This window comes from Rhipicephalus microplus, chromosome 10 (genome assembly GCF_043290135.1).
Source record: "Rhipicephalus microplus isolate Deutch F79 chromosome 10, USDA_Rmic, whole genome shotgun sequence".
Lineage (NCBI taxonomy): Eukaryota > Metazoa > Arthropoda > Arachnida > Ixodida > Ixodidae > Rhipicephalus > Rhipicephalus microplus.
In genome coordinates, this window is record NC_134709.1 from 51721921 (window position 1) to 51743708 (window position 21788).

A 21788-nucleotide genomic window follows, 5' to 3' on the forward strand; every position below is an offset into this window, starting at 1 on the left:
ATTCCACGGGAACGCTGAGAAATTTCGAAATTCGAAATTTCACCTGACAAAATTCAAAATAATGAAAGTGAGCAAAAATGGGTGGATTTCGGGGGTGGGGGCACGAAAAATATTTATTGGCCAAAAAAGTCGGCGAGGACCATCTGCTTCTTTTCTCTGAATGCCACAGCTGCGGCGGCTCTCTGTTCCAGTGCGCGGACGCGGCGCAGGGAATCCTCTTCACCCTCTTCAAAGCTGAAGAAGAGACGCGCCACATTAAGTGCCTCCATCACCGCAGAAGCTGACGGGCGCACAGGCGCTTCGTCATTTTCGTCTTCCTCACCTTCTGGCTCTTCGGCAACAGGCTGCGCACCGGCTACTTGGGCGATAAGGTCCTCATCAGTCAGGGCACCACACACCGATGCACCGGTGTCAACTTCAACATAATCGGCAAAACGTACGCCCCGGAGAGTGTCGCGCAATGCCACTGGCATGAGCTCCTCAGCCGCATCCACGTCGATGTCACAACTATCCTGCGCACTTCCAGCTGCAAATCCACTGTGGCGGAAACAGTTTGCGATTGTGATCGCGGTCACCTGTTCCCATGCGCGCGCCAACATGTGCATGGCAGTGAGCAGCGTAATGCCGAAGTCCTTCCTGTCGCCCGCGCACAAAATCATTCTCTCCAGCACGTGACGCCTATAGAAGCACTTGATGTTCCTTATCACACCCTGGTCCATTGGCTGTCGGGCCGCAGTCGTATTTGCTGGAAGGAACACTAACTTTGTTGCTCTCAGCTCAACGTCGACTTTGTGCGCCGAACAGTTGTCGACGACAAGAAGAACGTGTCTGCCGCCCAGTTCCATTCGCCTGTCGAATTTCAGTAGCCACTTCCTGAATAGGTCACCTGTCATCCAGGCTTTCTTGTTTGCGGCGTACTCCGTCGACAGTGACGGAATGTTTTTGAACCACTGTGGCTTGAGTGCTTTGCCAATCATAAAAAGGGGGACCTTTTTCGTACTGGTCATATTTGCGGCGACCAGAACAGTTACACGCTCTTTGCTGCGCTTGCCGCCGGCACAGCTGTCTCCCTTGTAGGTGATCGTCTTGTCTGGCTGCAACTTAAAAAATAACGCTGTCTCATCAGCGTTAAACACATCCTGTGGTGAGTAGCTCTCTAAGTACTGCTGCAGGGTGTCGCTTCTCCAGTAGCGCATGTTTCGGTGTCCACTTCCTTTGCCTCGCTGGGTAACGTGCGGAATACGAGATTGTGCCGCTCCCTGAAACGATGAAACCATCCCTCGGAGGCGACAATGTCTTCAATGTCCAAGCGCAGGGCGAAATCTGCTGCCTTGGCCATCATGATAGGGCCTTGGCCATGATGCGATACTCGGGGCTCTCATTTTTTTAACCCAGATAATCAAAGCTGACTCCAGTTCCGGGAACTTCGCTGTCCTTAGCCTTTTTCGACTGGCGCCAAAATCCTCGGCTTCATAGGCGTTTTCAATGGCCGTCCTGTTGCGTATCTAGTTTGACAACGTGCTCGCAGGTATGCCGTGTTTCCTCGCAATTTCGTATTTGCTCGAGTTTCCTTGGTCAACCTCTCGCAAAATCTCCACCTTCTCCTTGACAGTCTTCGCGCAGTAGTTTCCTCGCGGCATCTTGCAACTTCGATGCGGAATAAGACAGCTTGACGGCGTGAACGAACAACGTGCTCGAGGAACAAAGTGATGCTGCCGGGTGCAGCCTAGAACTGCTAGGACTACTCCGCCGACTCCTCAGCGTCCCGCGGGTCCCGCGTATACAAGTGGCGCCAGGCGCTGAGATAGCGGGACGGCTACGGAAAAAAAAATTGCTCTTTGCATTTTGGAGGCCATACTTTGCTCGCCCTTTGCTTGGAGGCCACTTGAAGCTCGAAAAAAACGGACGTGCCACCTATCGTTCGGCCGTAAAAGCTTCCAGTAGTGTTTGACGATGATGACGCTCGGCGGTGCGCACTTCGAATTATCCGCAGCAATTTCTGTTCGAATTAACGAACCGTTTTACACATGGTCTCCTATGCACTGCGGACTGGACTGTGGCGACCATTTCGAATTATCGAAAATTTCGGATTAATGAGGTGTGAATTAACGAGTTTTCACTATAATGAACTTTTGATAGTGGAACATGTGGCATTAGAGTTGTCAGAGTGCAATTGGTAAATTTAAACCAATTCATAGTTATTCTTGAGCGTCTCTTTAACACCTCTTAACTGCTTTGGATGAAAAAAGCTCATCTTAGCGGAATAGGTACTCCCCTCTAGTGTTCAGGTGGAATAGCGCGCATTTAAGGGTTACATTGTGTGTCATCCACTAGATGGCAGTATTTGACCGAGTTATGTTTTCTTTTGCAGCTGGAGCGCGGTATTTGTATAAAAAAAACAGCGTGTGGTGGCGGCAATCTGTGCATATATAGCCGACTCGTGAACATTAAAAAGCAGCTATTCTTCTTGGTCATCTTCTTCGAGTTGTGATGATTCGAGTACAGATATTCATCTATCTTGTGTCCGAAAGGGAAGACAGCAATTACGGTGAATCAGTTAGCTCCTCCGATGATGATGAAGACAGTTCGGATGCGAAAATTGCGAGTGCCCGCGGGTGAGGCCGCTTTGCGTTATTCCGCGTTTTGAAATTTTTCACACAGCCCCAAAGCTTCCGAAGTGAAATACCCCAAGGGTGCTTAGCCTACACAAGGAAAGAAATATGTGGTATCTGCGACTGTATTGTTTATAAGGTTTTTAATTTTTTTAGCACCAGGTAGCTGGTTTCCTATGTATTGTGTGGAAATAAACTATATGCCGTTGATTTGACTAAGTATGTGGTGAAAATATTTTCTCAACATCGACTAGCTACTTTTTAGTACAATCAGAATCGAAATCAGCAATAAAAAAAATAATAAGCACTTTTTGATCAAACATTTTCAGAAGAAAATGAGCAGTTAAGGGGTTAAAAAGAATGCATTCTCCTCATTCCGTTAGGTTCTTTTCAATAAGAGTCTACCGTGCTTTTTACGTAGACATTTTGGCTAGCATTTGTGTCGTAGCTGAATCTTAGCAGTGCTCTAGTTTCATCGTAGTAATGTAAGTAAAAAAAAGAATCTTTTGTTAAAAAAAGACTTGCTGGCTCGCTCGTTTTTCAGGAGGATTTGAAAAAGGCCAGCAAAGAGGTTCAGGCACAGAAGGAAAAGCTGAAGGCAGCGAGCCGCGAGATCTCCGAGAAGTACGCCGAGCGAGCCGAGGTCGAGAAGAAAGCCGACCAGCTGAAGCTCAAGATCCAACAGTGGGAGCACGACGTGAACAAGATTGAACGCGAGGCCGGGGACGCCGTTAAAAAGGTGTGTGCATCCTAGGGGCGTTCTGGCAACTAGTGGGGTGTTGCACATCGATTGTGGGCATAGGGTTGAATAAAGTTGAGTTGAAACAAATACAGTTAAACCTGCTTATAACGAACCTCCATATAACGAATTCTTCAATATAACAAAGTTAATTCTCCGCCGTTGCTTCATGGAAGCACATGTGTTTGCGACCTCTATGTAACAAAGTAACAGCGGGAGACAACCTTGATGTAACAAATTTACCCCACGGATAATCTTAGGAATTTCGCTCCACATTTTGTTACGAGTACGCATCTTCCGCAGCTGCTCCGATGCCAACAAAGCGTAAAGCGGCGCGGCGCATTGGGCGAAAGCAAGCACTTGTTATTGCGCGTGGGTGAGCGCGAGGCGGGCGGGCGGGCCTGCACCCCATGAGCTGGCATTGCTGCCGTTCTCACCGCCGGGGGCGCATGCGCGTGTGTGCCTCCCTCATCCACCCACCCACCCACTCCAAACAAAACAAAAAAACTACTTTTGCGCGTTGGCAGTGCCACGCTGTAGTTAGCGTCGCATATGTGGGGCCGTGCTGCATATGGAGGGCGCTTTACCGAAGAGGTTTCCGCGCCGTCTGTGTCCATGTCGTTCGCTTATCGTTTTCGACGCCGTGTGCGCGAGCATAGTTTCACTGCATGTGCGTGGTGTAGCCCCTGACGACATTCAGCTTTGCTTTTTTTTTTTTAATTACCATAGCGTTTATGCGGAGAGTCCCGGCTGGTTTATTGCCGTCGCCGCCGCAGCCGTCATTCACCATATATGTACGTGTTCAATATGAAAACTCGAGGGGGAAAAAAAACGCCCGCGCTCGGCATTCAGTTCGTCACGATGCGCCGATGCGTGCTTATCTCTCACGCGCACTTTGCCCCGCGAATGATTGCGTTTAGTTGCCGGGCGCACAAAGATTACTTCGCTCGCTGGACAGGCGTCGTTTGCAAAAAGAATGTGCTTTTCAAACACAGCAAAGTAAGAGCTGGGGCACTCGTTATTTCGCACTCATATCTGTACCGGTGATTACGTTTCGTGCCTCGTTTTTATTTAAACAGCACGTTAAGTGTTGAGCAGTAAACGTTGTTAGTTTGCTCTTGTCCTGTCAATTGTTTTCGTGTGTCATTTGTGCGTGAGCAACGCGTTGCACGTTTTGATCTGCTTGCCGTTCTTAGCGTTACATTCAAAGTTGTTGCTGTCGCAGTCATTAATTGCTTTGCCCTTGCGGCGAAACTGTGCCTTTTCTTAATTTCGGACAACCATGTCGTCTCACTGAGGGGATGTCAGATGAGGCGTTGATGAAAACTCTCCGAGACCACGGTGACGACGGTTCCTCGAAGGTCGACTCGTCACGCGCTTCCGTCTTGCGCCGCGAGTTCGTTGGCTGGTAGCTTTCCCAATTAGCTGATTAGTTCTGGCAACACGACGGCGTGTTGAATGCAATGCAATTAATGCGATAGCAAGAAACTGTAATGGTATATGAAGTAAGGCTGCAGCCAACTCTTTTGGATTGGATATCGCGGAACTCCGCCTACAAAATGCTGGTGTGAGCAAATACGGCCTTTCCAGGGAGAAGTGCTCTTTTCACACAGTCACTTCGCGTTGAAACCGCACTGGTACTCGCCGAGAGAGCAAGCGCGCCAGCGATCGCGACCGCCGTTAACATTCAAGTTCATTAATGCTACTCGATCGATTCTCCCTGCCCTCCCCGTGTTGTTTCATGCTCGCTCAAGACGGCTGGTTTACTCTGAGCATTCAACGCCAGTTCTAACACGCGGGGTTATCATATGCACTTTCCAGGTGATAAGAATGGGCCGACTGATGTGATATCTGTTTCGCGCGCTTTTACCCGCTCGTGAAAGTTAGGATGCGCGTTGGCATCTGATCAATTTACACTTGTTACGAAACATGGCGGCGGCAGAAAAAAACCTGCCGAGTGTATCCGTCTATTTTCTATCGCAATCAAAACGCAGTTTTTGTATTGTAAAATAAGTGTTTTGCGTTAGCTCTCCTTCAGTAACCCTCTTGTTTAATTTGCACGTTTATTTTGCGAATTTTTGTTCCAACCCTGCATATAACGAAATCGTTTTTATAACAAATTTTCTCGAGACTTTGTCAATTTTGTTATATCCAGGTTTAACTGTATTACAGTATTCGAATTCACTTTGACAAGAATAGAATTTGTTCAGTATTTTCTGCAAATAGCCGTATATCAAACAGGATGCAACCTCCATGTAAAGGTGGGTTTCCCTGCTGTGTACACTGCAACACCACCAGGCCAAATTCATGCTGTTGCAAAGCCAAGTTATAAGATTTAATGTACATATTAAGTTTGCCTCGCTTAATTACTTGATAAGACTAAAGGCATGTTGTATTGGCTTATATGAACTTAGTATTGTAAACTTTAAAATATACCCTATTTTACATCTTCTAGCTTGCACCCTAATACAGTGTAGACTGCTTATAATGTAAGTCAAGGAAGTTGTGAAAATCCGCTCTATAAGCGGTACCACGTTATATACAAAAACATGCTTTTTTCGGCTTTTGCCGATGCCAGAGGGGCAACCCACTTTTCAAACGCACTTTATTATACTTCTCACTCGTAAACACATTCAACACAGTCACAACACAACAGCAAGTTATTGCTGCTGCCACACAGCAGCATGCCGGTATTTTCGTCTGGCGATGCTTGAGAACAGCGCTTTGCACAAATTGTTCTTCGCGCAGTATTCTTTCACGCTTGAAGGGTATTCTAACGCGTTTTTGCACGGAAAATCGAGTTCTGGCATCGGGTCAACATCGTCTGACTCGCCATTGGTTGTAACCTCCGCACTACCGCGCACTGTTGCGACGATTGCGTCATCTGAGCTCGCTTCGTCGCAGCCAGGTAGCTCCGACTCCCCGACATGGACAATTCCTTGGAAAGTGTCGGTGGCGGTTACGAACTTGCTGTCAACAAGGCCAGACCACACGTCGTCATTGTCACACAGTCTCATCGGCGATATTTTCACACGGCCTCTACGACACGGTGAACAGAGAAGCGCACACGACAAATGCAACAACGCAAAAGACTGAGTTTGAAATGAAAAACAAAGTATGCTGCCACCACCGCCGCTTCTGTCTCGCACTCCGAAAACATGCTCCCTCCTTCTTTCAAGGTCTTCCTCCCTCCCTACTGTACCCTCTCTTCTCTATGTCTGCCCTTTCGCGGCTGGTCTCCACCCATGCATTCCCATCTGCTCCCACTCCAAACCTGCTGGGGCGGTGGAAAAGTGGGCTTCGTTCGCCCATTTCACGGCCACGTCCCTAAAAAGTCCGCGTTATAACCAGTATTCTCCTCCACGAGACTACGCAATGAGCGGTCCTCCTATGCGTTGAGTTCTATGGGCGACATATCAATGCTCAGAAAAACCCATGTAATAACTGGTCCTGCGCTAAAAGCGATTACGTTATAAGTATTCTAAACTGTACTACAGTTAGTTAAACCTGCTTGTAACGAACCTCCATATAACAAATTCTTGAATATAACGAAGTTTTTCTATTCCCCACCGTCGCTCCATAGGAGCACATGTATTTGCGACCTCTATGTAACAAAGTAACTGCGGGAGACAACTTTGATATAACGAATTTTCTCCACGGACAATCTCGTAATTTTGCTCCGCATTTCGGCATTTTGGTATGAGCATGTATCTTCCGCCGCTGCCCCGCCGAAGCGCGATGCGGTGGCGGCAAGCGTGCGAGCTGTGTCCGCGTGAGGCGGGCAGGTGGGCCTGCACCTTTTGAGCCGGCGTTGCCCCCTTTCTTGCCGCTGCAGTTGCATATGCGGGTGTGCCCCCCCCCCCCCCCTCCAAACCAAAATTTAAAAAAAAACTATTTTTGCTCGTTGACGATGCCACGCTTTTAGTTAGCGTCACATATGTGGGGCCGCGCTGCATATGGAGAGCGCTTTACTGAATAGTTTCCGCGGTAACCATATCTGTGTCCGTGTCGTTCGCTCTTCGTTTTTGATGCCGTGCGCGTGTGCCTAGTTTCACTGGGCGCGTGGTCGTGGTGTGTCCCCCGACGACATTCAGCTTTGCTTTTCTTTTTTTTTTTTTGCAATAGCAATTATGTATATGGGCAGTTTCGGCTGGGTTTTCGGCGCCGCCGCCTTCGTTCACCGTATATGTATAGTATATGTATATGTACTTATATATATGGAAACTCGAGAAGAAGAAAAAAAAAGCCACCCACGCTCGGCGCTCAGCTCGAGCCGATGTGCCGACGGGCGCTTATCTCCCGTGTGTACTTTGCCCCACAAATGCGGAGAGGGGAGAGGGGGTTAGATGCTTGTGCGCGCACGCTTATTCTTCAATGGGGAAAATCGTGTGCCTTCAACTTTGACCGGAACAATTGCGTTTGCTCTTTTCACATAGTCCCTTTGAGTTGAAATCGCACTGATTCTCGCCGAGACAGCAAGCCCGCCAGTTATCGAGACCGCCCTTAAAATCCAAGTTTATTATTACTACTCAAGCGATTTCCCCCTCTCCACGTTGTTTCATGTTTAAGACAGGTGGTTTACTTTCTGTTTGAGCATTCGATGGCAGTTCTAACATGCGGGTGATGTTATGCACTTTCCAGGCGATAGGGATGGGCCGACTCATTTGATCTCTGCTTCAGCAGCGCTCGCACGCTTTTACCTGCTTGTGAAAGTTACAATGCGCGGGGGAATGTTGTCAATTTGGACTTGTTGCGGAACGTGGCGGCGACACCAAGAACCCGCCGAGAGTGTCCATATTATTGCTATCGCAATAATAACGCAGTTTTTTATTGTAAAATGAGTGTTTGGGGTTAGCTCTGCGTTCAGTCCCCTTTTTGTTTAATTTGCACGTTTATTTTCTGAATTTTCGTATCGAACCTGCATATAACGAAAACCTCTTTTAACAAATTTTTCTGGGAATCAATTTTGTTATATCCAGGTTTAACTGTATTGAATGTTGCTTCCTCTTGACTATGAACCTCAAAAGTGACATTCACTGATGCCTTCGTCCAATTTTCAAAAATATTGTGCAGGTTGCTTTGTTCATTGCAGAAATGCTCACTTTTCTTTATAATGCTTGATATAATGTACCTTTCAATTTGAAATTGTCCGAACAAAAGCACCATTTGCCTCGACTTTGCTGCGAACCTCAAATACATTCACAGCTCATTATGACAAAGTTGCATTAATGTGTCTATTACTAGGCTATCGCTCATTTACTTCGTTGTATCTGATATCTCATTATATTCGTGTTTGTTATGTCGAGGCCTGAGTGTACAGGATTAGCCCATCCCTAAAATTGGCATTAATGCGAGTCCATTGCAGAATGAACACCTGCATAACACTGGTAGTTAGGCATGGGCAGAAGCCAACATTGCGTGCAGCTCGACCTCGTTTCCAAAAAAAAAAAATGCGGAAGACGATTATATGATCCGAATCCAGCAAAAATTGAGGCTGGCAAGTCCATAGAGAGGTGTAAGGGCAGAAAAAAATGTATTACTTAGGAAACAGTAATTTTCTGCTGTTGCCTCTGATCTTTGGACAAGAACAGCTCCTTCTGCGCACATTGCTGACCCTTGTCAAAGCAATGTCATCAGCGAATCGCAGGTTATTAAGATACTCTCCACTAACACTTATCGCTAACTCTTCCCAATGTAGGGCCCCTGAAAACCTCCTGTAAACTCGCCCTGAATAGCATTGGAAAGACTGTGTCTCCCTGTCTTACACCCTTCTTTATTGGCATTCTGTTGCTTTCTTTACGGAGAACTATGGTGGCAGCTAATCTGTTGTAGATTTCTTCCAGTATGGTTATGTAGGTTTCGTCGATGCCCTGAATCCGTAGTGCCTTCATTACTGCTGATATCTCGACTGAGTCTAACACCTTCTTGTTATCTATGAAAGCTATGTATGTGGATTAGTTGTATTTCGCGCATTTCTATTACCTATTTGATAGTATGAATATGGTCTATTGTGGAGTAGCCAGTACGAAATCCTGCTTGGTCCTTTGGTCGATTGAACTCTTATGTCATCTTGATTTTACTAGCTATTATTCTTGTAAATAGTTTGTAGAGAACGGACAGTAAGTTGATGGGCCGGTAATTTCTTAAAGTCCTTGACGTCTCCTTTATTATGTATTGAGATGATGTTGGCATTCTTCCAAGATTCTGGTACCCTTCCCGTCAAAAGACACTTCGTATATGAGGTGGCCAGTTTTATTGACACGATGTCTTCGCGATCTTTCAGGAGGTCCGTTGTTACCTTATCCTCACCAGCGGCTTTGCCTCTTTGCATTCTTTCTAGGACTTCTCTTACTTTCCCTGTCTTTATTGGTAGGATGTTGAATTCTTCTGGATTATTATTGTTTCTCACGATGTCATCCTGATTGTTTTGGCTTCTATACAGCTCTCTGTAGAACTCCTCCGCTACCTCAACTATCCTATCCATATTGGTTATACGTTGCCTTCCTAGTTCTTTAATGCATACATACGACTTTTACTTACGCAAAAGTCTGCCTTCGCCGCTTTTAGGTTTCTGCCGCTTTTTACAGCCTGCTCAATTCTCTCCATGTTATACCTTCTGACGTCGGCTATTTTAAGTTTATTGATCAACTTCCAAAGCTTTTCTAGCTCTATTTTGTCGGTCGCATTTGGGGCTTTCATGGCTTGCTGTGTCTTAATAATATTTTTCGTCTCCTGAGATAGTTTGCCCGTGTCCTGTCCAGTGACGGTACCTCCAACTTCCATTTCACACTCTGATGATACTAGTAAGATTATCGCTCATTGTGTCAACACTAACGTCGGTTACCTCGTTTAGTGCCTCGAAATTATTCAGAAGCAAAACTGAATTCCTGTACTTGCTGGGCTGTTGCACCTGGACAGCCTTGGTAAAATCGAGACTAGCGTCTTCACCATCCAAAAACGAAGAAGCAGGCCAAGACTAGCGATTTTTTTTTTTTTTCACAAATAAATTATTCTGTTGTGGTGTGTGTGCGGAATCACTTGTCATTCTTGAATGCGCCTATTGTAGGCAATATTCGCTACAGGTCAGCTCTCAGGGCCTCTATCTTTTATATTGAATTTTTCATATATCGAACAAATTTGCGATCCGCTTAGAGTTCGAAATGTTTTCGACTGTAATCCGAATGTACGGCTCTTAAAGGTGGTTTCACTGCAGTGTAGGGGTGGTGAACCATGAAAGCACCTGTTTAGGAGAAATCTGCTCTGCCGCGAAGCCGCCTTACAAATTTAAAGGGGTCGTGCAACACTTTTTGAGCATTGTCGGAAAATGCTGCCGATCGGTAGTCGAGGCTACCAAGGACATGGAAGCCATATATCATTGCGCAGCACGCGGCGTGCGATTCACAACAAGTTCTCAAAGTCGGCTGAAAATCTCTCTTCTCTTGGCAAATGACTCCACAAGCTCGGAAAGCACGCGTGACGTATTTTCTTTCTTCGTGCCATCCCTCCCTGCTTAGCGCCCAGCGCTTTCGTCGGGACGAGAAGAGACAATGCATTTGCAGCGTGTGAGAAATATTTGCAACTCTGCGAGTACTGGATGGCTTCTAAAAATTTTGGCAGCGGTGAATTCATGAGGCAATAAGCTTCTTTAGTGAATCCATTCCCTTTAGGTGAAAATATTACCCTCAAATCGATTCACTTTATTAAGCATAGAAGCTTATTATGACGGCTTATATGCTCGAAGTATAATAAATTTTAAAATGTTACATATTTTAAGTGTTCTGACTCGCATCCTGCTGAAAGTTGCAAGTCCTGCTACTACTCAAAGTTGTTTCGACTTCCTTTGATCTAAAAAAAAAAAACTTCCATTTGTATAGGTGCCCTATTTCAATTTTCAAAAAATATTGTGTAGGTTACTTAAGTCATGATAAATATGCCCATTTTTCTTTATATGTCATATATACTATTTAATTCGAAATTAGTTCAACCAATGTCGCTATTCGCTTCGAATTCACTTTGAACCTGAAATTAACTACTCTCACAAGCCTAGTATTAACAAATTGAGCTATGGAAGCATTTTGAGTTCTTGCAATTTCGAGCGTAGAAGCTGGGAAATCGTATTAAGTGGGAACATATCAATAAGTTTCTACTGTACCTCTCTCCCTGATCTGAAAGCTGTTTAGGTCGAAAAGCAGCTTCTTTCGATCAAAGTAATCTCTAAAATGCACTCTCACGGGTGTACCCGCGTGAGCTTCGCATGTAGTTCACTATGGGCTCCAACGGCCACAACTCAGTTCCCTAGAATTGGAGACAAACTTAAGGCTTGGGTTTCTGGTGGTGTCTGGTGGTCTGCATTCCTCGGGTTAGCTTGGTGGGCGTCGCTCTGCCAAAGCGAATCTTGGAAGTCGCATAGAAGTTCATGGTTCAGTTGTGTCCCGCTGCTCGCAAGAAAACTGTTTGCTCTTTCAACGAATTCAAGTAATTTTCACTAATTGTCTTCACAATGTTGCCCCTTAGTTTATGTAGACTATACCACATGTGTTCGATACGACTGGAACAAGATCCACCGATTTTACACCAGTTTTATTTTTTTACAACACCTTTTCTGAATAGTTGGAAATGTGGAAGTGCTTGGAAAGGAAACAAGAACTTCCCTCTGTGGTCGTGATACTGAGGCACAAATAAGACTGTAGTGCTGCGTACTGTCCATGCCTTTGAGTGCTCCATGTGCATGTGCAACTGAACCTGTCTCGCGTCAAATTACAGATGCAGGTTGGGCAAGTTAGTGCGAATGGTCTTCAGAAAGGAACTAGTGCAAAAAGGTTAAGAAAAACAGATAGGACACGGCACGGTGTCTTCTTCTGCTAATTAGCTATGTGTTCAGCTAACATTGTTGTGTCATTGGGCATGATTGCTCTGCAGCTGGAGGAAATGGTCAGTAACTACGAGTGGATTCCGTCGGAGCGGCATTACTTTGGCAAGAGCAACACGGAGTACGACTTCGAGGTCAACAACCCGACCGACGCTGGGCGGCGCATCCTGAAGCTGAGCGAGACGAAGGAGAAGCTCGGTCAGAATGTCAACTCACGTGCCCAGACCATGCTGGTGAAGGCCGAGGAAAAGGTGAGAGGGAAAATTACGCTATCTCCCACTAAAGGGAATCATGTGTAGAAGCAAAGCAGCGCTGGTGTTCACTCAAGTTTCCCTTTGTTGCTTCCATTTGTATGTTTCCGTGTATGTTTAATTTTTGTGTGGAGTTGTGTTGTGCACCCCTTATTTTACTGCCCGCTCCCATTTGTCTGTATTACCGCGTGTGTGTGTGCCGCAAAGTGAACACGCAGCACTGCTAAGAGAGTGCAACGGCGCGAGCGCATAGCTGCGGCAGAAAGATAAACAGGAGAGGAGGCAGCGCTCTGCTAGCTCCTCCACGCCACCTCTTCGCTTAATTGAGTGAGGAGAAGAGGGGGAGAGTTGGCACATGCGCAGTGGGAGAGTGGACGGTCACCGAGGGACGGACACAGCACTGGGCAAAGGTTGCTTTGCGTCTAAAACTATCCGTTAACAGCGTATACAAGATAACGGACAGGGCAGGCAAGGGACAGTGGCATGCACTCTATTGCTGAGCTCTGCAGACAGCAGGCGCATGTTGTGGTGATTATATTTTCCGTTTGTGCGCATCAAGGCTGGATTTTTCTCATTTTCTTTGTTTGGGTATCAGTTTTACTTCGTGCAAGCACCACCCGTGAAAAATAACCCTTTGGCTTTTGATGAGTTGGTTTGCTAATTCAGAAAAAGGCACCATATTTTTTTACATGGAGCGTATTCCTGAGTGTAAATTATACAAGGGAATCTGGGTGTAAGGTGACTACACGACAATGCTTCAGTGCAATGAAAAAAAAAAAAAAGATAGTACACTCGAACCTCGCTATAACGAAGTTGCATCTTACATGTTCGTTATATCAGAAAATTTGTTATAAAGGTATATTCTAACACTATGTATATTGCAAGATTATTGATTTACTTCGTTATAACAAATATTTCGTTATAACCGGGTTCAATGTATCGAGGTTTGAGTGTAGCATTGGCAACGGCAAGTGAAACTGACTGGAGGGTAAAGCAGGGAAGCAACACTGAAGACTAAAACCAGTTAAAAAATGTTATTGCATTCTTTGAACATACTTTACAAGATCATTTCTATGAGATCGTAAAATTAATTTGTTAGGTTAAAATATGTAGGTATTATGTGGGAAACGTTTTTAAAATTGTTGGTGGGCTGTAGTTGCAGCTGTAAATTCTGATCATGCATGGGTTATATGCGAGAAAACATGGCACACACTATCTTCCTCCCATAATTCTGTTTTCAGGTACAGTTGGCCACTCGGTCAATGCATTGCGCTAGTGCTCGTTTTAGTTATTAATGCAGTACCTCTTGTAGTGCGGATGTACACTACTAATTGCAACCCTCGGGGATGCATGTTGCAAATTCTGTACTGCTCCCGAACCGTGTTGCACTTTTTTCGACCGACTCGGCAGTGCCCTCCAATTTTCGTGCAAAATAAAAAAAAAATTTGTGGTTCCCCCTCATTGCTGGGCCGCACAAAAAAAAGTATTGCCTTGGTCAGCTGTCTGCTACAAAGAAAAAAAAAGAATGTGGTTTATCCCTCCATCATAGCAATCTGCATAGCACATGTCCTTACATAAGTTGCTAGATGTTTACTGTACATAAAACCGCTTGCACAATGCTTTTTGGTGTTTGGCAGCTACGGCACAGTTTAATGTTTAATATCGACGCACTCACGTTGATGCTTGGTGGTACATCTCCATTATGTCGACTGATGCCCATTATTAATGATTACACTAACGCTTGTGGTGTCTGTAGTAGTTCACGGGAAGAGCGTAATCTCAAAAAGTGGTGTTACCGCCAGAAGGCCGTTGCTGACTAAATGCAGAACTTGTGCCGAGGTCATCACTCCGATGCATATCAAAGAGTGGTTAAACACTATTGCCTCACTGAAGGGAGACTCAACGCATGTCGTGTTCGCCCTCTAGCCTGGCCACGTTCTTTCTCATGGCAAGCGTAAATGGGAAACACATTGTTAGTCTGGTGAGGCAGACGCGCTTCGCAGAGCTAAGATAAGGGATAAGGCTTGAGATAAGGTCGCCACCTCGTGGCGTATTCAGCCGTTGACGAAATTGCACTTCTATCGCAAACGCGCCTATTGGGATGAAGTTATTGCAACGGCATGTTTGTCTCCAGAGTGTGTGACCATGGCGCAGTGGATACACTCAAATGTCATTGTAGCAAAGTTGCATCTTAAATGAAAATCGATTCGTTATATCCAAAAGTTCTTTTCAAAGGTATCTCATAACGTTATATTTATTGCAAGACTATTTTTCATTTACTTCATTATAACTGATATTTCTTTATATCCGGGTTCTGTCGAGGTTTGATTGTAGTGTACCCAGAATTTATCGCAGACTGGGAGGGCATGGTATCGACTTTCGATGGCAAAACTTTTTTTCTCTGCCACCTGATCATTAACATTTTTATGACGTCATTTCCGTGACGGAAATACGTCGCTGAAGTCTTGGTGGACCTCAGCATAAAACACTTTGGTGTAGGAGAGAAGAAAGGGTATTGGTCTCACACTCTCGGTTTTCATCGATACGTAGCTTTTGCATTCACCATGGGCAAAAGATTTGTACTCCTTTATACTCCTGTGAAACGCACTGCATTGTTAGCTAAGCAAAGATTTTGCACCCTTGGCTTTCTCACGTGTCGCTCTCTCCCAGTACCAAGACCTGATCAACAAGAAACGGACCGTAACGCACGATCGGGACAAGATTATCGACGTCATGCGAGAGCTGGACGAAAAGAAGAACATGGCTCTTAGGGAAGCCTGGAAAAAAGTCGACAAGGTGTGGGCACCCACAATTTTTCTCCCTAAATGTTTGCGGTATTCACCGCGAGCGTGTGTACACTTGGCAGGCATAGCATGTTCTGAGACGAGTTTCAATTGCTATTCTATTATGCGATATAGACTGCAGGTGAATCTGCAAAAACTTCTTAAATCCATCTAGAACTAGCAATGTTACGGGTATTTATGGCATGCTTGAAAGGAGTACAGGCAGGAATTTTAAGTATTCTTGGATTATAGCTTTAAATAAACACTGGTGTTGAGAACCCTGTAAAAGAGTATCACAATGCATGGGAATGTGTTAAATGTATGTTTTAGAGCTGTTTTGGATGCAAATTGAATGAAATATTTTTCTAGTGCTTTGAAGTGAAATTGCAGAAGAAAAAGAACACATACAGGTACTGTATGTAACTACGCTCTAATTTAGCACTTTCAAGCAGAACCTGAATGATAAACATCGCAAGCACGCATCTCTGTGCGGCAGGGGGTTTCACTTGCCTAGACTTTGGACTTCATTACGAAAACTATCGCGGGATGGCTTTTCATATTTGCACTTAAGTCTGACGTACTTTGAAACATCAGGCACTGCCACAATGCACACTGCATCCGAACTTAGTGAGGACTACATTCATTCATGGTTCTGTTGAAAGAGACTAATCCGAAGTTTGCGGTCAAGGACATCATGCTAGTGGACATGCGAAAGTGAAGAAGGCAATGTGCTGCGCAACAAGCAACAAGTCGCATCACCCACTGGCTCCTCGGAACCGTGCATGGCATTTTGCACATCGGCAGCGGATGCAGTACCAAGCATGCTGCACGCTCGTTCGCCATTGTTATGATTAATTTCTGTTATTACGAACTATTGCATTTCTTTTCCGGAGGTCTGCATACTTCGAATAGTAGTAGTCCAGTGTGAATCGAATAGCAAACACTATTAGAAAAATATTCAGAAAGTTAAGTACGTATTGTCGCACGCCTACTTTTTTGATCCTGTTAGTGAATTGCCCTTTCACAGTACTAACAGCGCCACTGTCCCAATCAGATTATGCTTTATAACCGAGAAAATGTGCGAAAAGAAAGCGCAAGTAGCCGTGTTACCCCGAAATTTTCGAACCAACTGTCAAAGATTCTAAAATGTCAAAGATTCTAAAAGCGTCTGCTAGGTCTTATGTAGTTCCTAATTTTTTAAAAAATGATGATTTTTTCTTTGATGGGGGTCAGGGACTTGTACCAAGCTTCAGGACAGAAGATATGGCCTTGTCCGTTTCATCTGTTCGTATCTAACCTGTTGCGCTGTCACTTATTCAACCATGCATGTAGAACAGAACCAAGAAGCTTGATAGTTTTACCTGCTCCTTTTGCTTGCACACTAACTTATAGCAATTTGAGAACTCTATAGTTTATATCATCTCAAGTAACTCGAGCTCCTATCTAGAATGAAGAATAGCCACAACACTAGACAGCGTCCTCATTACTGTTTGTGTATTCACAAGCCTCGGCTCCTCCTTAACTTCTCTTTTAAGTCAAGTTGCTTGCCTTTCAAGTGTAGCTTGTTTGTTTCTTTTTGTTTAGAAATATTTGTTTAGACCATTAACTAAAGTTTGTCATTGAGCATTTTTGTGGTGCTCGTGTGCAGGACTTTGGCTCCATCTTCTCGACGCTGCTTCCTGGCACGGACGCCAAACTTGTTCCCCCCGACGGCATGGACGCACTCCAAGGTCTCGAGGTCAAAGTGGCATTTGGGGGCGTGTGGAAAGAATCTCTGCAGGAGCTCAGCGGAGGACAGCGGTGAGATGACCCTCATTGCCTTGTGTACTGTTCCCTAAACCGTGTTGTACATTTGCAACCGATCACGAATATATCGAACTCGAAGAAGATCGCCAAATAGTTTGATACATTGTTAATTCAGGATACAAAATGTGCGTATATATTGCTTATAGTAGTGCATTGCAGGTCTCAAAACTATTTTTTCAAAAAATTTTTACAACCTCTAACATAACGATTAGCTCACAGTATGCTGAAAAACAAGTCGACCCGCTTCTCTATCTCTCTTCTTTTCCCCTTTTTTCTTTCCCTTCATCCCCCCCCCCCCCTGTTGTCAAGTTTATCGATCCGTGCCTGATATCATTAAAGCTTTGCAAATTAAAATTAGCAAGCTCAGCACCTTCCGCCACGACAGTGTGTCTCCAAAACAGGAAACTCCACCACAATGACATTGTTTGTGTGATTTAGCGCTGCACCAAAACAGATGTAGTGGCGCCCCGAGGAGCAGTAAACGAGAGAGTCGGGAGCTGTCGCGCTCTAAGAGATTAAAAATCAGACAGCCATCAGTTTTGCGGGCGCAAAAAGCGATGCCCACCCGAAAGACTAAACCAAAACCAGCCGCACGGTGTGCTTGTGTCCTGATGCCCAATTAAAAGCCGCTGAGCCTCTTGGGAAAGCATTAAAAAAAAATTTTTGCAACCAAGAGACATTATTGCATGAAAAACATTTCGCGTATCCTCAAGCATGGCAGCAAATGCCACACAAAAAACAAAGATTAAAAAAAATGCGCGAGTTTTAAACCACTCCCACAACGAACGCGCTCAGAAGCATGAGCGATTGCCGGCACGCCGCCTTTGGAAGCAAAAATAAAATACTACGGAGCGACATCCGCGCATAAAAAAATTGGCCCCGTATCTGCATGTTCCACCTCAAATGTCATCAAAACATGATAGTCTTGCGTGTGGAGAGAGTGAAAAAACGTTTATTTGATGTTCTGCACGAAAAAATCGATGAATTGTATTCTGGAAGCGCTGCGTTAGAGAGTCTCGATCCGTGAAGCGAAGGCGAACGAGCGCATCGAGGCACGTTAGACACGAGTGCCATTTGGCATGTTATCCTCGAAAACGAAGGAAGGCGTGAACGCCCATGGAGATAGATGCGCGCCTATCTTGGAAGCGATGAGTATAACGCAAAGCAACGGGCAGGTGCCACCCCTGTGTCGCCTTAGGAAAGCGTCGGAAACACTTGCCTTTTTGAGCATCGCGTTGCACTGTCAGCAGAGCGTGATTAACGCAACGGTCCTTAGAATTACTTGTGTGTGCCTTCTCTAGTATAAAGGCACACATACAAAACATCGACATGTTGTTATGGTGCCTCAGATATGCGCAATAATTGCTTTTTAATTGACATTTGTTCAAGTATGAACGCTGAAACTTGACCAATATTGGAGTGGGCGCTGCAGATGGGGTCGGCCGTTTGAGGTATTGTTTGGTGCCTCTAGGGCGATCGTTACCGCCGACAGACGGAAAGACAGACAGATCAAAATTTTTGCGTCAAAGTACCCCAAGAAGGACTATCATCTTTAAAAAAAATTCTACATATTCTCCGAGCACTTGTTAAGAGAGAGAAATGATGGAAAATGGTGCGCATTTTAAACGTACAGGTAATGCTGTACAAGTAACATGAAAACCCTTTGGTCCATGTTACGAGATGCCGTATGTGTACATCGAAAATCCTGAAAGGGTAAATTGCACACGCATGCACTCGCTGTATGGTAGTGAGTACGAGTGTGGTAGTTGCCACTTAAAAGCTTTACTTGGAGTCATTCAGCACTGTGTACGATGTTGCTGCGGCACAGGGAAACAATAAACATGACAACACACGTGTTGGTGCATTGCCCCGAGTCATGTTCATGAGAAATCCTGATGATTATAGAATACTAGGGTCTCCATAGCGTTAAGGGGGGACATGGGTCTAAGAAGGTCAAAAATCGCAAAAAAATCGACTTTTTGAAGATGGCATTTTCGGAATCTGTACCTATTTTTGTATCTATCTGAGTAGTTTGTAGGTTCTTATGTCATTATTTCTGGCGCAAAATCAATTTATAACATCACTGTGAAATGAATATGAGCCCAAATCGACGCTAAAGTCGCGCTTTTTCCGTGTCGAACTGGTGCCGTTACACACGAGCTATCGTTATCATCTTGGTCTCATTTGGAAGGGTTGTTGTTCATCTTCGATTTCCCGCCACCGCTGGCTCGCCTTGCTCATTGGATTTTAGCAAAAACGCATCATCGAGAAGCAGTAGCGCACGATTCAATTGGCTGCTTGGGGCACGTGACAAAACCTAGGCATCCTATTGGCCAAGGGGCGCTTCCGGCGTCTGCTTCACCATCGTGACACGCACGGACATGCGCCATTTGTCATGTGTCATGGTGCTACTGATTGCTTGCGGCAGTAGAGAAGTTCCGTGCTACAGTAATTTGTGAAGCGGGTGTGGCAATCGTTCGTTCGTTGTGAACTTCTGAAAGAGCCACACTATGGCTCAGGACAACGAGGATAACGAACTCGACGTGGTCAATGGCGGTCGCCGAGTCACCGGTGTAGGCCTAACTCACGTACGAGCCCGTTGGTTGCCGACAACTTTACTGAAAACGGCTGTATTTTGCAGCCTCATCAGTTAGAGGACGGCAAGTAAAAAGCAGAAGTGAAGCTACAAGAGATATCAATCTTCGTAGTGACGAAACGGAAGCGCAGTCTTATCGCTAAGCGCGTCGATGCTGCGGTTCCCCTCGCCTGACGAAAGGACCTTGAACTGCGCGACGGGTCGTTAGCGTGGAGTATGCCGCGCGTCGACGAACAACAGAAAGTCAATTCCTTCGCGGTGAACATGCTCGCCACCCCGGCAATGGAAGCTGCTGGCAACAGGTAGACTGCTTTTAACAACGGGTTCGCAACATTGTCGCGATCTCCGCTCGAAAATGTGGCAGTCTTACGTGAAAAGGAAACTAACACCTCGGCACTCGTGTAGCCTCGAAATTGATGAGCGAGGGAGCAACTTTGGTTCGCGACATTTTCGGGCAACTCATTCTAGACAAGCCAGAAAACATCGCCGTGTTATTCGAAGGATTGCGGATGACGCACGCACATTTGTCGCACATCGCTGTCAGTACAGTCAACAAACTGATAAGCGGCCTCGTGGCAGTTGAGTACACGGCGACAACTTGCTACAGGATTAGAAGAAATGACATGCTCGTGCAATCAATCAGTCCTATTACATTCCCGGTGCATATTAACTGACTAAAGGCATGTGTGTCATGATATTTTTCCTTCGGAACGGCGAAATAAAGTTTTAACAGCATTATTCTCGAAACACAGATTTTGACCACTTTCTTTTGCTTGTTCGGTAAAAGTGGACCTAGGATAGCTAGAGCTGTAATTGGTTTCGCACAATGTAGCTAAATGTGCACAAAAGAATAATGCTGGGAGCCTACTTTTAAAGGGCAGCTTCATTTTTTCATTTTAATATATAAAAATTTCTGTATTTGGTTGCATGCAATGGACTTTACTGTGCTGCAATTCGAGAAGTACTCGTTCAATTTTCGATCAGCTTGCAGCGTTGCACTCCTTAGGCTTTCTAGCATTCATATGTATGTCAATGGCTGTGTAATTCTAAGTACATACATTTTTACAGATAAAAATGTTAGAATTCTTTGTTTTCTTTATTTTCTCAAAATGGCAATTTTGTACATCCTGCATGAAAATTACTGCAATATATCGGAAACTATTACAGATAGCAGAATTTTTTTTTTTTTTTTTGCAGCCTGAAGCTAGATGTTTGGAGCACACAACATAGGAAGCAGATTTCGATTTCTCTTGATGCTAGTTTTTGAAACTAGTTTTATGTGTGACCACACAATGGCCACATTCAGAGCTGTGAAGTTCTGTGTACTGTAAAGTTAGAAATAATGACCCAATCAAAAAAGTGCTTCCTATGTTGTATGTCTTATGCTTTCTACTGTCAGTCTTTATGTCATTTATAAATTTTTGACAAGTGGTTATTTTTCTATTATGGTAAGAACAATAGAAATTATCTTGATTATTTAATTAACTAATGAAGCTACAGAAAAAATAACTACAATTTTAGAATCAGGAGAACAAACTAAGTAAGCATGCCAACTTTTGTCACATTTGGTTCAAAAATAAATGAGAGAGCCTTAAGACCCATGTCTCCCCTTAACTGCCGACATCACACCACCACTAATCTTCTTGTGTGTCGAATTTTCTCCTCTGTATACCCGCCACGGTGGCCTTATTATTATTATTACTATCTCTCCTCTGTATGAAATAGGTCACTGGTGGCCCTATCCTTGATCCTGTCCTTGCTGTTGTTCAAGCCGGCACCCATTTATATTCTGGACGAAGTGGACGCCGCGCTTGACCTCTCACACACGCAAAACATCGGCCAGATGCTGCGCGCCCATTTCAAGCAGTCGCAGGTGAGTCTTAACATTACCCTTTCTCGTTCAAGCTTCAGCTTCCAGTCTCGAGTCTGTGTATTGCTCATCCAAATCTCAGAAAAAGCTGAAAACGTCTCTCTCCCACGAATTCTCAAGCATAGGAATTTCGAGGCACTAGCTCCTTAAAATTGCCACTCGGCGGCGTTTGAATAAGGAGCGCATGTATCGCTGATTGCTATTTAGGCGCAAAATTTGAGCATGAGCTAGCCATCATACATGTCATATAAGTGTTCATCTA

General features: G+C 44.9%; 1 protein-coding gene across 1 annotated transcript in view; it reads left to right on the forward strand.

The window, feature by feature from the left end:
• Nucleotides 1-21788, forward strand: part of SMC2 (structural maintenance of chromosomes 2) — a 92791-nt gene that overhangs the window by 67243 nt on the left and 3760 nt on the right. The window contains exons 17-21 of the mRNA XM_037431662.2: nt 3157-3351; nt 12271-12471; nt 15142-15267; nt 16903-17054; nt 21382-21529. Of these exons, the coding sequence (XP_037287559.2) occupies nt 3157-3351; nt 12271-12471; nt 15142-15267; nt 16903-17054; nt 21382-21529 (822 nt within the window). The remainder of the gene's footprint in view (nt 1-3156; nt 3352-12270; nt 12472-15141; nt 15268-16902; nt 17055-21381; nt 21530-21788) is intronic.